The sequence below is a fragment of the Pistacia vera genome, unplaced genomic scaffold (genome assembly GCF_008641045.1).
Source record: "Pistacia vera cultivar Batoury unplaced genomic scaffold, PisVer_v2 Contig550, whole genome shotgun sequence".
Lineage (NCBI taxonomy): Eukaryota > Viridiplantae > Streptophyta > Magnoliopsida > Sapindales > Anacardiaceae > Pistacia > Pistacia vera.
In genome coordinates this window covers 13,091-24,232 of record NW_022196391.1, presented here as the reverse complement: position 1 = coordinate 24,232, position 11,142 = coordinate 13,091, and the positions used below count along the sequence as shown (strand labels likewise).

Genomic DNA, 11,142 nt, shown 5'->3' with positions numbered 1-11,142 from the left:
CCTGAGCCTTTTCTTCTAGGCTTATTTACTACCAAATATGGCCTGAAACTTTTATTTTTAAGCCCAATAATACAAGGATGAATTTTCAATTATTTCTTTGGGCCATGACGGGGGATGGGAGCCATCACATTCCCCTGCGGAGCGGAGATGGGGATTCCCCAACAATGAAGCACGGCTTCGTCTCTTAATTTTCCAGAAATCATGAATCGTAAAAATATTATGAGTGAAGAGCAATGATTCTATGGCAATTGTCTCTTACTCGTAAAAAAAAAATAAAATAAAAAATTATGAGTAAAGGGCATAGAAGTCTACTCGTACAAAATATTATGATAAAATTGATTTATTTTATAAATGATTTAAATAAAATTAGATATATTGAAGGTTTGCAAAATCTAGAAAGAGTATCATTAGTTTTTAGGTTCATTTTTATAAATTTGTAATGACAATTATAGCCATGTCTAATTCTTTAAATCACAAAATAAAAACCTTAATTTAGTAAATAAGTAATTTATTAATAACTTTAATGAAATTTAATTAGTTGGTGGCAACAGTAAATGGAAGTGGCACCCCTTTGTGGCTAAGTAATGGACTGATGGGTCGATATCTGATAATTCCTCTGTATTTCAATAGATTGAATCCTAACAAGATCGATTGTATTGCCAATGCACAAAACTAGAAGTTATTAACCGCCACAATCAAGTCACTATTGGCCAGTTCAATTTGAATTTAATATTTTAAATGATTAATTAAATAATAAATTATTTAATATAATATATTTTGAAATATTTTTAATATGAAAATTGTTACACTCATGATCTCTTCTCTCAAAATTTATTTCACAACTACGATGTAAAAGTTTGTCATTGATTAGCTCGAAAATGAAAAAACATAATTCATACAAATAGATAAAACTTATTTTATGAGTTGACAAATGACGAGCTTTCAAGTCGAGATTTTTAATATTTATTATAAGCTTATCAAAATAAAATTTTATAATTATAAGAATATTTTGAGAAATAAAATATACATTTTTCTTTCTCATTATACACCAACAATTATAAGTTAAATTTACCAAACATATATTTATATTTTTTAAAAATGAACTTTCAAAATATGATTAACCAATTTTTTGGGTAGGCTGCTGCATAAAAAAAAAAATAAAATAAAAAAAATAAAAAAAAATAAAAAAAAACTAACCACCGCCAAGTTTTAGAAATAATCAAGCGGCTGAGCACTTTGATGTTTTTAAATTTAAATCAAGTTACCCCAGTTATTGTTTGGAAATAGTTAATTAACCCCCTAATTACAAACACCGATTAAACTCTGTTAATGGAAGAAGGGTACAAAAGTCTTTCAATATTTTCTTTCTTAAATTAAAGCATGCAAAAGTGACTTTAACAATGAAAACAAATTAAAAAGAAAAAAACAAGTTGACGGAGGTAGTGGGGGAGCGGCGGCCATGGACGTTGTTCTTTTCTTTTAAATTTTTTAAAAATTCTAATTGAAAGAACAAATTAGTATATTTTAGGGTAAGTCGTTAATGGTTTACTGAACGGAGTTAAGATTTTGGGGGCTAGTTGATTATTTTTTAAAATATTAGAGGGTAAGTGGGTTTGAAATGTTAAAAGTACCCAGCCACTTAATGCTTTCTAAAACTTTGGGGTAGTAATTGTTTTTTACTCCTGCTACATCTACACGAGCTTATCCGAACAGGCGGCGATGATGGATCGATCCCAGCAATAGAAGAAAACCCCCTTCTTTCCGGCCACCCCGATGGATTATTTCTTCCACCGGTTTTCAGAAACCTATTTTACTAAGAACTCGTTCTCCTAGACTCCTCTATCTTTCTTAGCCATTGCAAACCGAGATCTCCGGGTAAATTTCTCTCTTGTTGTTTTGATTTTAGGGTTTTTCTTTCTTCGTTTTAGAGATAATTAGAGAGATTTAAGATTAGGATTTCCGTTTTCTAGGGTTTTTTCTTCTAATGACCATTTCCAAGGAGTTATACCCTTCACAAGACGATCTCTTGTTCGAAGAGGAGCTCCTGAGAAATCCCTTTAGTCTCAAGCTCTGGTGGCGTTATTTGATTGCCAGACTTGAGTCTCCTTTCAAGAAACGTTTTGTAATTTATGAACGAGCGCTAAAAGCATTGCCTGGAAGCTACAAGCTTTGGCATGCCTATTTACGTGAGCGCCTTAACATTGTGAAGAACTTGCCAATCACTCACCCACAGTATGAAACCCTTAATAACACATTTGAGAGAGCCCTTGTTACCATGCATAAAATGCCCAGAATTTGGATTATGTATCTGGAGACTCTAACCAAGCAGAAGTTGATTACTAAAACTCGTAGAACGTTTGATAGGGCACTTTGTGCTTTGCCTGTGACGCAGCATGATCGAATTTGGGAGATATATTTGCGGTTTGTGGAGCAGAAAGGTATTCCGATAGAAACATCTCTTAGGGTTTATAGGAGGTACTTGAAGTATGATCCGTCTCACATTGAGGATTTTATTGAGTTTTTGGTGAATTCAAGTCTTTGGCAAGAGTCTGCAGAGAGGTTAGCTTCGGTGTTGAATGATGATCAGTTTTTTTCAATAAAGGGGAAAACAAAGCATAGGTTATGGTTAGAATTGTGTGATTTGTTAACCAGACATGCAACAGAGGTTTCGGGGCTTAATGTGGATGCTATAATTAGGGGTGGGATTAGGAAGTTCACAGACGAGGTTGGGAGGTTATGGACTTCATTGGCTGATTATTATATTCGGAGAAATTTATTTGAGAAGGCAAGAGATATATTTGAGGAAGGGATGTCAACGGTCGTTACTGTGCGGGATTTTAGTGTGATTTTTGATGCATACTCACAGTTTGAGGAGAGTATGGTTGCTCATAAGATGGAGACGATGGAGTCAAGTGATGAGGAGAAAGAAGATGTTGTTGAGGAGAATGGTTTTGAGGAAGATGAAGATGTTCGATTGGATTTGAATTTATCAATTGCTAAGCTTGAGAAGAAGATTCTTCATGGTTTTTGGTTGCACGATGACAATGATGTTGATTTAAGGTTGGCTCGATTGGAGCATCTAATGAACAGGAGGCCAGAGTTGGCTAATAGTGTCCTCTTAAGGCAAAATCCACATAATGTTGAACAGTGGCATAGGAGGGTCAAGATATTTGAGGGTAATCCCACCAAGCAGATTTTGACGTACACAGAGGCAGTGAGGACCATTGATCCTATGAAAGCTGTGGGGAAGCCCCACACTCTTTGGGTCGCATTTGCTAAGTTATATGAGAGCCACAAGGATGTTGCCAATGCAAGAGTGATTTTTGATAAAGCAGTCCAAGTGAACTACAAGGCTGTAGACCACCTGGCCAGTGTTTGGTGTGAGTGGGCAGAAATGGAGTTGAGGCATAAAAATTTCAGAGGAGCACTGGACCTTATGAGGCGTGCCACAGCAGAGCCATCAGTTGAGGTCAAACGAAGAGGTAATCCTTACACTTCTTTCTTTATGGATTTACTTGTACTACTTGCTATTTATTGTGGCCTTTTTTATGTGCTTGTGGTATTATATCTTTTTCAATGTTTGAAACAAAGGTTACATAGAAAAATTGTTAGTGGATTGGTCCAAATTGTGTCAAACTTATATGATTGATTAACTGTTAGGATCTTATAAATAAGTTACATGAAAGAATTGTAAGTTTATATGGATCAAGAATTGTAAGTTTATATGGATCTGTTGCTAAATTGATTTCGTTCTTAAGAGCTCTTCTGGATTGATCTTTCGTAGTTGTTTTTCTGGCATTATTAAGTTTCTAGGGAAAAAGGTTGAGTAGCTAATCTTAGGGTATTTGTGGAACAATTACTCACTCTCGGGCCATTATAGCCTTACACATACTCCTCTCTTTATGGATTTGCTTGTACTACTTGCTGTTCGTTATAGCCTTTTACATCTGCTTATGGTATTAGAACTTTTACCGTGTTTGAAACAAAGGTTACAAAAATTGTTAGAGGATAGGTCCAAAATATGAGAAGACTTATATGATTGATTAACATTTACTATCTCATAAATGAGCATGGACACAAATATACTTCGAGGTTAGGTACTATGCACATCAGTAGCATCTTCAAATAGTTTTGACTTTTCAACCATTTAAGAAAGATATGGATATTGATCATTTTGTTATGCCTTGCATGGGATTCAAAACTATTTACCTCAGATTTTCTTGTGTACTCAATTTTGATATGGAAACTTCAGAGCATGGTACATTCTGTACTAAATTCATTTTGTTCTTAAGAGCTATTCTGGATTTAATTTTTTTTTCTGACATTATTAAGTTTCAAGGGAAAAAAGGTTGAGTAGCTAGTCCTGGGGTATTTGTGAAACAATTACTAACCTTTGAGCCATTGGTTTTTTATATTCACTTGCAGTGGCTGCTGATGGAAATGAGCCAGCTCAGATGAAGTTGCATAAATCCTTGAGACTTTGGGCCTTTTATGTGGATTTGGAAGAGAGCTTGGGTACCTTGGAATCCACTCGGGCTGTTTATGAGCGCATATTGGATTTGAGAATTGCCACACCTCAGATTATCATAAATTATGCACTGCTTCTGGAAGTATGTACTTTTTTTGTATGGTTTTTCACTTTTTCTATTACACTCCTTTTACCTTTATTGGATTTTGTAGATATATTTTTTCTATTTCAACTTGTGCAGGAGCATAAATACTTTGAAGATGCATTCAAAGTATATGAAAGAGGAGTCAAGATTTTTAAGTATCCTCATGTAAAAGATATCTGGGTCACATACCTCTCAAAGTTTGTAAAGAGATATGGGAAGACTAAACTTGAAAGGGCAAGAGAATTATTTGACAATGCTGTTGAAACGGTATGCTCTTTGTTACTGTTGTGATCATTGCTGCTTTTTGTAGTTACTCCAGTTTTCTAGTCTTATTTATCGTTCGAGAGTTGCCTGCATATGAGTTTCCACTGTTAAATTGGATTTGTGATTTTTCTTGAAGCTTTAATGGATAGATGTGTTGTGATGTGATTCATTTAGATTGCTTCTTGACTGTGGGAATTTAGACTGATCGGTTCTTTGACATATTCTCCGTATATTTTAATTAACCTTGAAGTAGTCACGGGATTATATGATAAAATGCAAGTAGTCACGGGATTATATGATAAAATGCATTTAGCCAATGCACATAACCTTTGCTAATTAAACATTGGAATTTGAAGTCTTGCACCAGGGGTTTATGTGTTCGTGCATTTTCACTTTGTCTGTTTACTCCAGCTTCCTTCATCTCTTCTTGATTGTATACAGATCACAAATGTATTCTTATGGCCTCTGCAATTTTCAGAAACACGTCTTTTGTATATCTCAAATTCACATTGAAGTGAAGCATGTGAGAGCTGTTTTCTGTTATTATTTTTAAATTTTAATTTACCTTGAAATTTAGTCAACGGGATTAACATGAAAAATGTGTTAGTCAGTTTGGCATAACCTTGTTAATTAAGGCATTGGACATTTGAAGTCTTGCACCAGGGGGTTTGTGTTTTTGCATTTGCATTTTGTCTGTTTGCCCCAGTTTCTTTCTTCTCTTGTTTTGATTATATCTAAATGTTATCTATTGCCTCTGCAATTTTCAGAAATATGTCCTTTTTATATCTCAAATTCGTATTGAATTAAAGCATGAGAGGGCTATTTTCTATTATAATTGTTAATTTTAATGTTTGGCAATTGGCATGTGTTTGATTATTTTATGGACAAAAATGTCATGTCGTCGTGATTTTTTCTTTCAAACTAGAAATTTGACAAAGCTCATGAGGTGGAACTTTAGATCACAGATATTTTGGATGCCATGGGAGTTTAGTCATAATGTAGTAACAAGTGATTTTCATCAATATTGTGCTATAAAGTAATTTTTTATGTTCATTTGTAATCGATACAAGAAGTTTGGTCATTTAAGTCTGGTTTCAGAGGATAGAATTTTAATAGCGGTAGTAGTAATATTAGTCTCAAGTTGAGCTAGCTTATTAAGAGAATGTGGTTTTATTCTTCAATTTATATTACTTTATCAAAGTTCTTGCACCAATGGCTGGAATTTTTACTCAAAATGACTTGGAAAAAAACAAATTGGATGATGTTGGAGAAAACTTGAACAGAAGAGTCTTATTCCTATAAGTGTCCTATTCCTCCTAAATCAAAGCCTCTGAAACTTACCTGTATTATTTATCATTCTGACTTTTTAACTGCATGATACTGAACTTAACATGCTTTTTCTTTTGTTTATCAGGCCCCTGCTGATGCAGTTAAACCATTGTATCTTCAATATGCAAAACTGGAGGAAGATTATGGTCTAGCAAAGCGAGCTATGAAGGTCTATCATCAGGCTACTAAAGCAGTTCCAAACCACGAGAAATTGGAAATGTATGAAATATATATTGCACAAGCGGCTGAGATATTTGGTGTACCAAAAACAAGGGAAATATATGAGCAAGCAATAGAGTCTGATCTTCCAGACAAAGATGTGAAGACCATGTGTTTGAAGTATGCAGAACTAGAAAAGAGCTTGGGAGAAATTGATCGTGCTCGTGCTGTATATGTATTTGCGTCTCAGTTTGCTGATCCACGATCTGATTCTGACTTCTGGAATAGATGGCATGAATTTGAGGTACAACATGGAAATGAAGATACCTTCCGAGAAATGTTACGCATTAAACGGAGTGTTTCTGCAAGCTATAGCCAGGTACTTTTTCTTTTTCCTTCTCCTTGAGTTGGGTTCAATTTCCTTAAAGTAAAGTAATTTCCATGCTAAGAAATGATACTGTAGCTCGGAATGGTTCTTGTCTGTTGCATAGGCTTCTCTATGCAACAAACAAAAGGGTGGATACAACTTTGTTATTTGATCATAATTATTAACTTAATGACGTATGAACTATGATTACCAAAAGTTCCTATCTTTTGCTACTGAAGGCATACGTAGAATTAGCTTTTCAAATTAGTTTAGCAGCTGATAGAAGGGTATTAGGTCTAGAAAGTACTATCACAGAAACATTTGGTTGATTATCAACCATTATTGTCTTTCAGAATTTTCCTGGGTTATGTTAAATTGAACCATAAATTTATTTTTTTCTGATGCAAGCAGTCAGTTGATAATGAATAAAGAAAACCAAGAGATAGGAAGATGTGCTTGATGGGAATCTTTGTCAATTTGAATCATTTATTTATTTCTTTCCAGGTGAATTTTGGAGACTTTAATGAAGATGTTCAAGCATTAGTTCTCTCCTTTTTTACCAAATATAAACAAGTGGTTTTTCCTGTTAACCTTTGGTGCTTTACTGAGTTTAGGGATGCTCTGGGAGCAGCCATTTGTATAACAATTTAGTGTATTTGTTTAGTTGAGTGGGTCACTTTGCCTGAATCCTAGGTGGTGGTTCTTCTAATAAATGTACTGAGGTTTCTCATTTCTGATATCCATCTCATCTCTGTTTGGATTTTCTTTCTTGGCTTCTTGTGTAATTTGTACAGTCAAATTAAATACTGATTTGATTCTAATTCTAATTTTATTGTTCTTTCAGACGCACTTCATTCTCCCAGAGTATCTCATGCAGAAAGATCAGAGACTGACTATAGATGATGCCAAAGACAAACTGAAACAGGCTGGGGTCCTTGAAGATGAAATGGCTGCATTGGAAAGGCAATTAGCACCCGCCACAGACAATACTACTGCCAAAGACAGTAGCAGAAAAGTGGGGTTCGTGAGTGCTGGAGTGGAGTCCCAGCCTGATAATGGGATAAAAGCCTCAGCAAATCATGAAGACATTGAGCTCCCTGATGAAAGTGACTCAGAAGATGAAGAAAAAGTGGAAATTGCACAAAAGAATGTTCCAGCAGCAGTTTTTGGAGGTCTAGGCAGAAAGAGAGAAGAGAGTGAAAAAGAGGAGGATGGAGATGATACAGTTGCTGTTAAAGATAAGGACAGTGAGAATCGTCTCGGCGCCTTGGAGAGAATAAAGAGGCAGAAGCGAGTTTAATGGGCTGTTTGGAGATAAAAATTTTGAAGCATCATTTAGTACTAACTACCAGATATCATGTTATACGAAAGATTTGTCCATTTTGTTGTGGATGTGAAGCTTTCAGGGAAGTTTATATGCTGGGCTGTGGTTTCTGTTAAATCCATTTTGTTGTAGTTTCAGACCCACGGATTCTGTGTCTAAATTAACTGTTCAAAAAGTGTCAATTATAAAGGTGTAAAAAATCAATAATAAAACTTGTGGGTCTTCTTTTCCTCTCACTAAACCTTAGGGGTGTTCACGTAATAACCTTTTAGAAGTAGACCAGGAGAAAGACATCACAAAAGAATGCTTTGTTGGCAACCATGGTGTCTTCCGAACGTGGAGAGGCTTTTAATTGATGTCTGAAAATGACAATGAAAGTCAGTGTCGGCATGTTGGGAAGGATAATTTTCCTTGAATTAGGGTTATTGTTGATATTGTTTTAGTGGGGATGAACTGTCGAGTCCATTTCCACTTATATTTAGGGTAATTTCTTATTTAACAAAAGCATCGGGTTCACCGCAGAATTTTTAGTAATTTACGCCGGTACCCCTTTTTCTATTTGTCTCTTTGTCTTCCCTAGCCCATTTATTGGCTTTTTTGGGCTCTAGCATATTCATATTTAGTATTTACTTGTGGATGTTTTGGGCTTAGCAATTTCATCCACCAAAGGTCTTTTTAAATCTCGATAATAATTTCTTTAATACATATATATATATCTTTTCTTCAATACCCTAAACTTTTTTTTTTCCTTTTTTTTTTTTTTTTTCTAAGAGTGTAGTTTGAAATTCATTGTTTATAGATATGTTATTGTGATTAATTTTGTTGTTGTTGTTGAAGGGATTAAAGATGGAATCAAACAAGTAATGGATATTCTCATTGACTATTCTTACTTAGGGCTTGCTTTAAGAAATTTAGTTTAATTTGCTAGTTAAACAAGGATTAAACTATTGTTTAATTTTATCACATATAGGAAAACAGTGAAATAGAATGATTTTTTAACATTTATCCGTCCTAATTGATATGTTATGTGACAAGTTCTTTTTTTTTTTTTTTTTTTGTTAGTTCTCAAGAAGTTGAAGTGATTACAAAAAATATTTTGTATAAGAATTTTGAGAGAAAATAGGTTGTATGAAAAAGGGAAACTTAGATTTTGAAATTTAATCCAGTAGAATAAATAAGGATGATGGGTTATGTTAGAGAGAAGAGACTGAGCTAGAGATGGCAAGAATAACAGAGAAAGCTCAAAGATAAGGATGAAGAAACAATTTTTGTATTTCTTTTCTGTGTATCATTCATGTACAATTGCTGCATTCTTATACAAGAAGAAAACGTAACAAAAAGGAAAGAAATGATTTTTAGCAATACAATCTGCATAATATTACAAGCAACAATTAAGGTACAAAAATGGAAGTCAATACTTGATGTGCGCCATCTTTCCAATATGATGGAAGTCAATCCTTGACTTCCGTCATCCTTCCAATACTCCCCCTCAAGTTTGTGGTTTATAAATGTCATAAACCCCAAGCTTGCGTAAAAGATGTAACTGTTGTTTGCTACTGAGGGCCTTTGTGAAGATGTCAACTGGTTGATCTGTGGTTCGAACATGCGCAGTTTTAATGACTCCCTCCTGTATCTTATCTCTGATGAAATGACAGTCAATTTCTATATGCTTTGTTCTCTCATGAAATACCGGATTCACTACAATATCATTTGCTACCTTATTGTCACAATAAAGCTTAACATGCTCCTTAATTTGTGCTCCAAGATCTTTCAGAAGTCCAAGAATCTAGATAATTTCACATGTGGTGTTAGCCATGACCCTATATTCAGCTTCTGTGGATGATAATGACACTGTGGCTTGCTTCTTTGCTTTCCAAGAAATAAGACTGCTTCCAAGCTTAATACAGAAACCTGTTAATGATCTCCTTGTCATTGGACATGATCCCCAATCTGAGTCACAATAAGCGGAAATCTCCATCTTTCCTTTTTGAGGAAGTAGTAATCCCACACCAGGACATCCTTTCAAATATTTTACTACTTTGATGGCAGCATCCATGTGGGATTGTTTTGGTGCCTGCATGAACTGATTGAGAATCTGTACCGCATAACTTATATCTGACTGAGTCATTGTAAGATAAATAAGATGCCCTACCAACCTTTGATAACTTGTATGATCTTGTAGAGGGGGATCTTCTTCTGGTGATTGTCTTTCAGTCTCATGTTCTATGATTGTGACTTCGATATTTTGTTCTATGGGAACAACACTAGGTTTGCATGTTGACAACCCAAAATCAAAGATTAGTTCTAAAGCGTATTTTCGTTGACTTAGGGAAATGCTTGTTGGTGATCTTGCAATGTCAATCCCAAGAAAGAACTTAGGTGTTCCTAGATCTTTGATGTGGAAGCTTTTATTCAAATGTTCTTTTAGTGCCACAATAGCCCTTTCATCATTTCCAGTGATGAGGATGTCATCCCTATATATTATGAGACTGATGAAGGAAGCTCCATTATTCCATGTGAAGAGAGCGTAGTCATTTTTGGATTTTTTAAAACTCATTTTCACCAGTGCTTCCGTAAATTTAGCATTTTACTATCACAACGCTTGCTTTAGTCCATAAAGGGATTTTCGCAAACGACATATTGCCTTCTCCCCCTGTTTGCAAATCCATGGAAGAAGTTCCATGTAAATTTCTTCATCTAAATCACCATGAAAATATGCATTATGGACGTCCATCTGAAGTAAGGGCCAATCTCTGAAAGCAGCTACAGTTAAGAAAGGTCGGATAGTAACATGTTTAGCAACCAGCGAGAATGTTTCTTGATAATCAAGTCCTTCTCATTAAGTGAAATCTTTGGCCACCAAACGAGCTTTTGTAACACTCGATATATCCATTTGCCCGATGTTTGATTTTATATACCTATTTGCATCCTATCAGTTTTCTGTGAGTAGGTTGTGGTATATCCCATATATGGTTAAGAGCCAAAGCATTAACTTCTTCCTCCATCACTTGCTACCATTGGGAATGTTGTATCGCCTCAAAATAGGATGTCAGTTCTCGTGCTTCAGAGATTTGACTGATGCATAT

General features: G+C 34.9%; 2 protein-coding genes across 2 annotated transcripts; one reads left to right on the top strand and one right to left on the bottom strand.

The window, feature by feature from the left end:
* Nucleotides 1-1,677: 1,677 nt before the first annotated feature.
* Nucleotides 1,678-8,461, top strand: LOC116107956 (pre-mRNA-splicing factor SYF1). Its single transcript, XM_031394238.1, has 6 exons — nt 1,678-1,875; nt 1,971-3,482; nt 4,426-4,610; nt 4,710-4,880; nt 6,292-6,744; nt 7,577-8,461. The coding sequence occupies exons 2-6, from the start codon at nt 1,985-1,987 to the stop codon at nt 8,030-8,032; spliced, it is 2,763 nt and encodes a 920-aa protein (XP_031250098.1). The 5' UTR covers nt 1,678-1,875; nt 1,971-1,984; the 3' UTR covers nt 8,033-8,461.
* A 1,381-nt stretch (nt 8,462-9,842) lies between these two features.
* On the bottom strand, nt 9,843-10,613 carry LOC116107979 (uncharacterized mitochondrial protein AtMg00810-like). Its single transcript, XM_031394266.1, has one exon. The coding sequence runs from the start codon at nt 10,611-10,613 to the stop codon at nt 9,843-9,845; it is 771 nt and encodes a 256-aa protein (XP_031250126.1).
* Between the last annotated feature and the right edge of the window lie 529 nt (nt 10,614-11,142).

Bases quoted from the DNA above. Each gene is read 5' to 3' on its own strand.
- LOC116107956 (XM_031394238.1), top strand. From the start codon at position 1,985: ATGACCATTTCCAAGGAGTTATACCCTTCACAAGACGATCTCTTGTTC. The intron at 4,611-4,709 runs GTATGTACTTTT...CAACTTGTGCAG, and splicing joins ATTATGCACTGCTTCTGGAA to GAGCATAAATACTTTGAAGA. The intron at 6,745-7,576 runs GTACTTTTTCTT...TTGTTCTTTCAG, and splicing joins TTTCTGCAAGCTATAGCCAG to ACGCACTTCATTCTCCCAGA.
- LOC116107979 (XM_031394266.1), bottom strand. From the start codon at position 10,613: ATGAGTTTTAAAAAATCCAAAAATGACTACGCTCTCTTCACATGGAAT.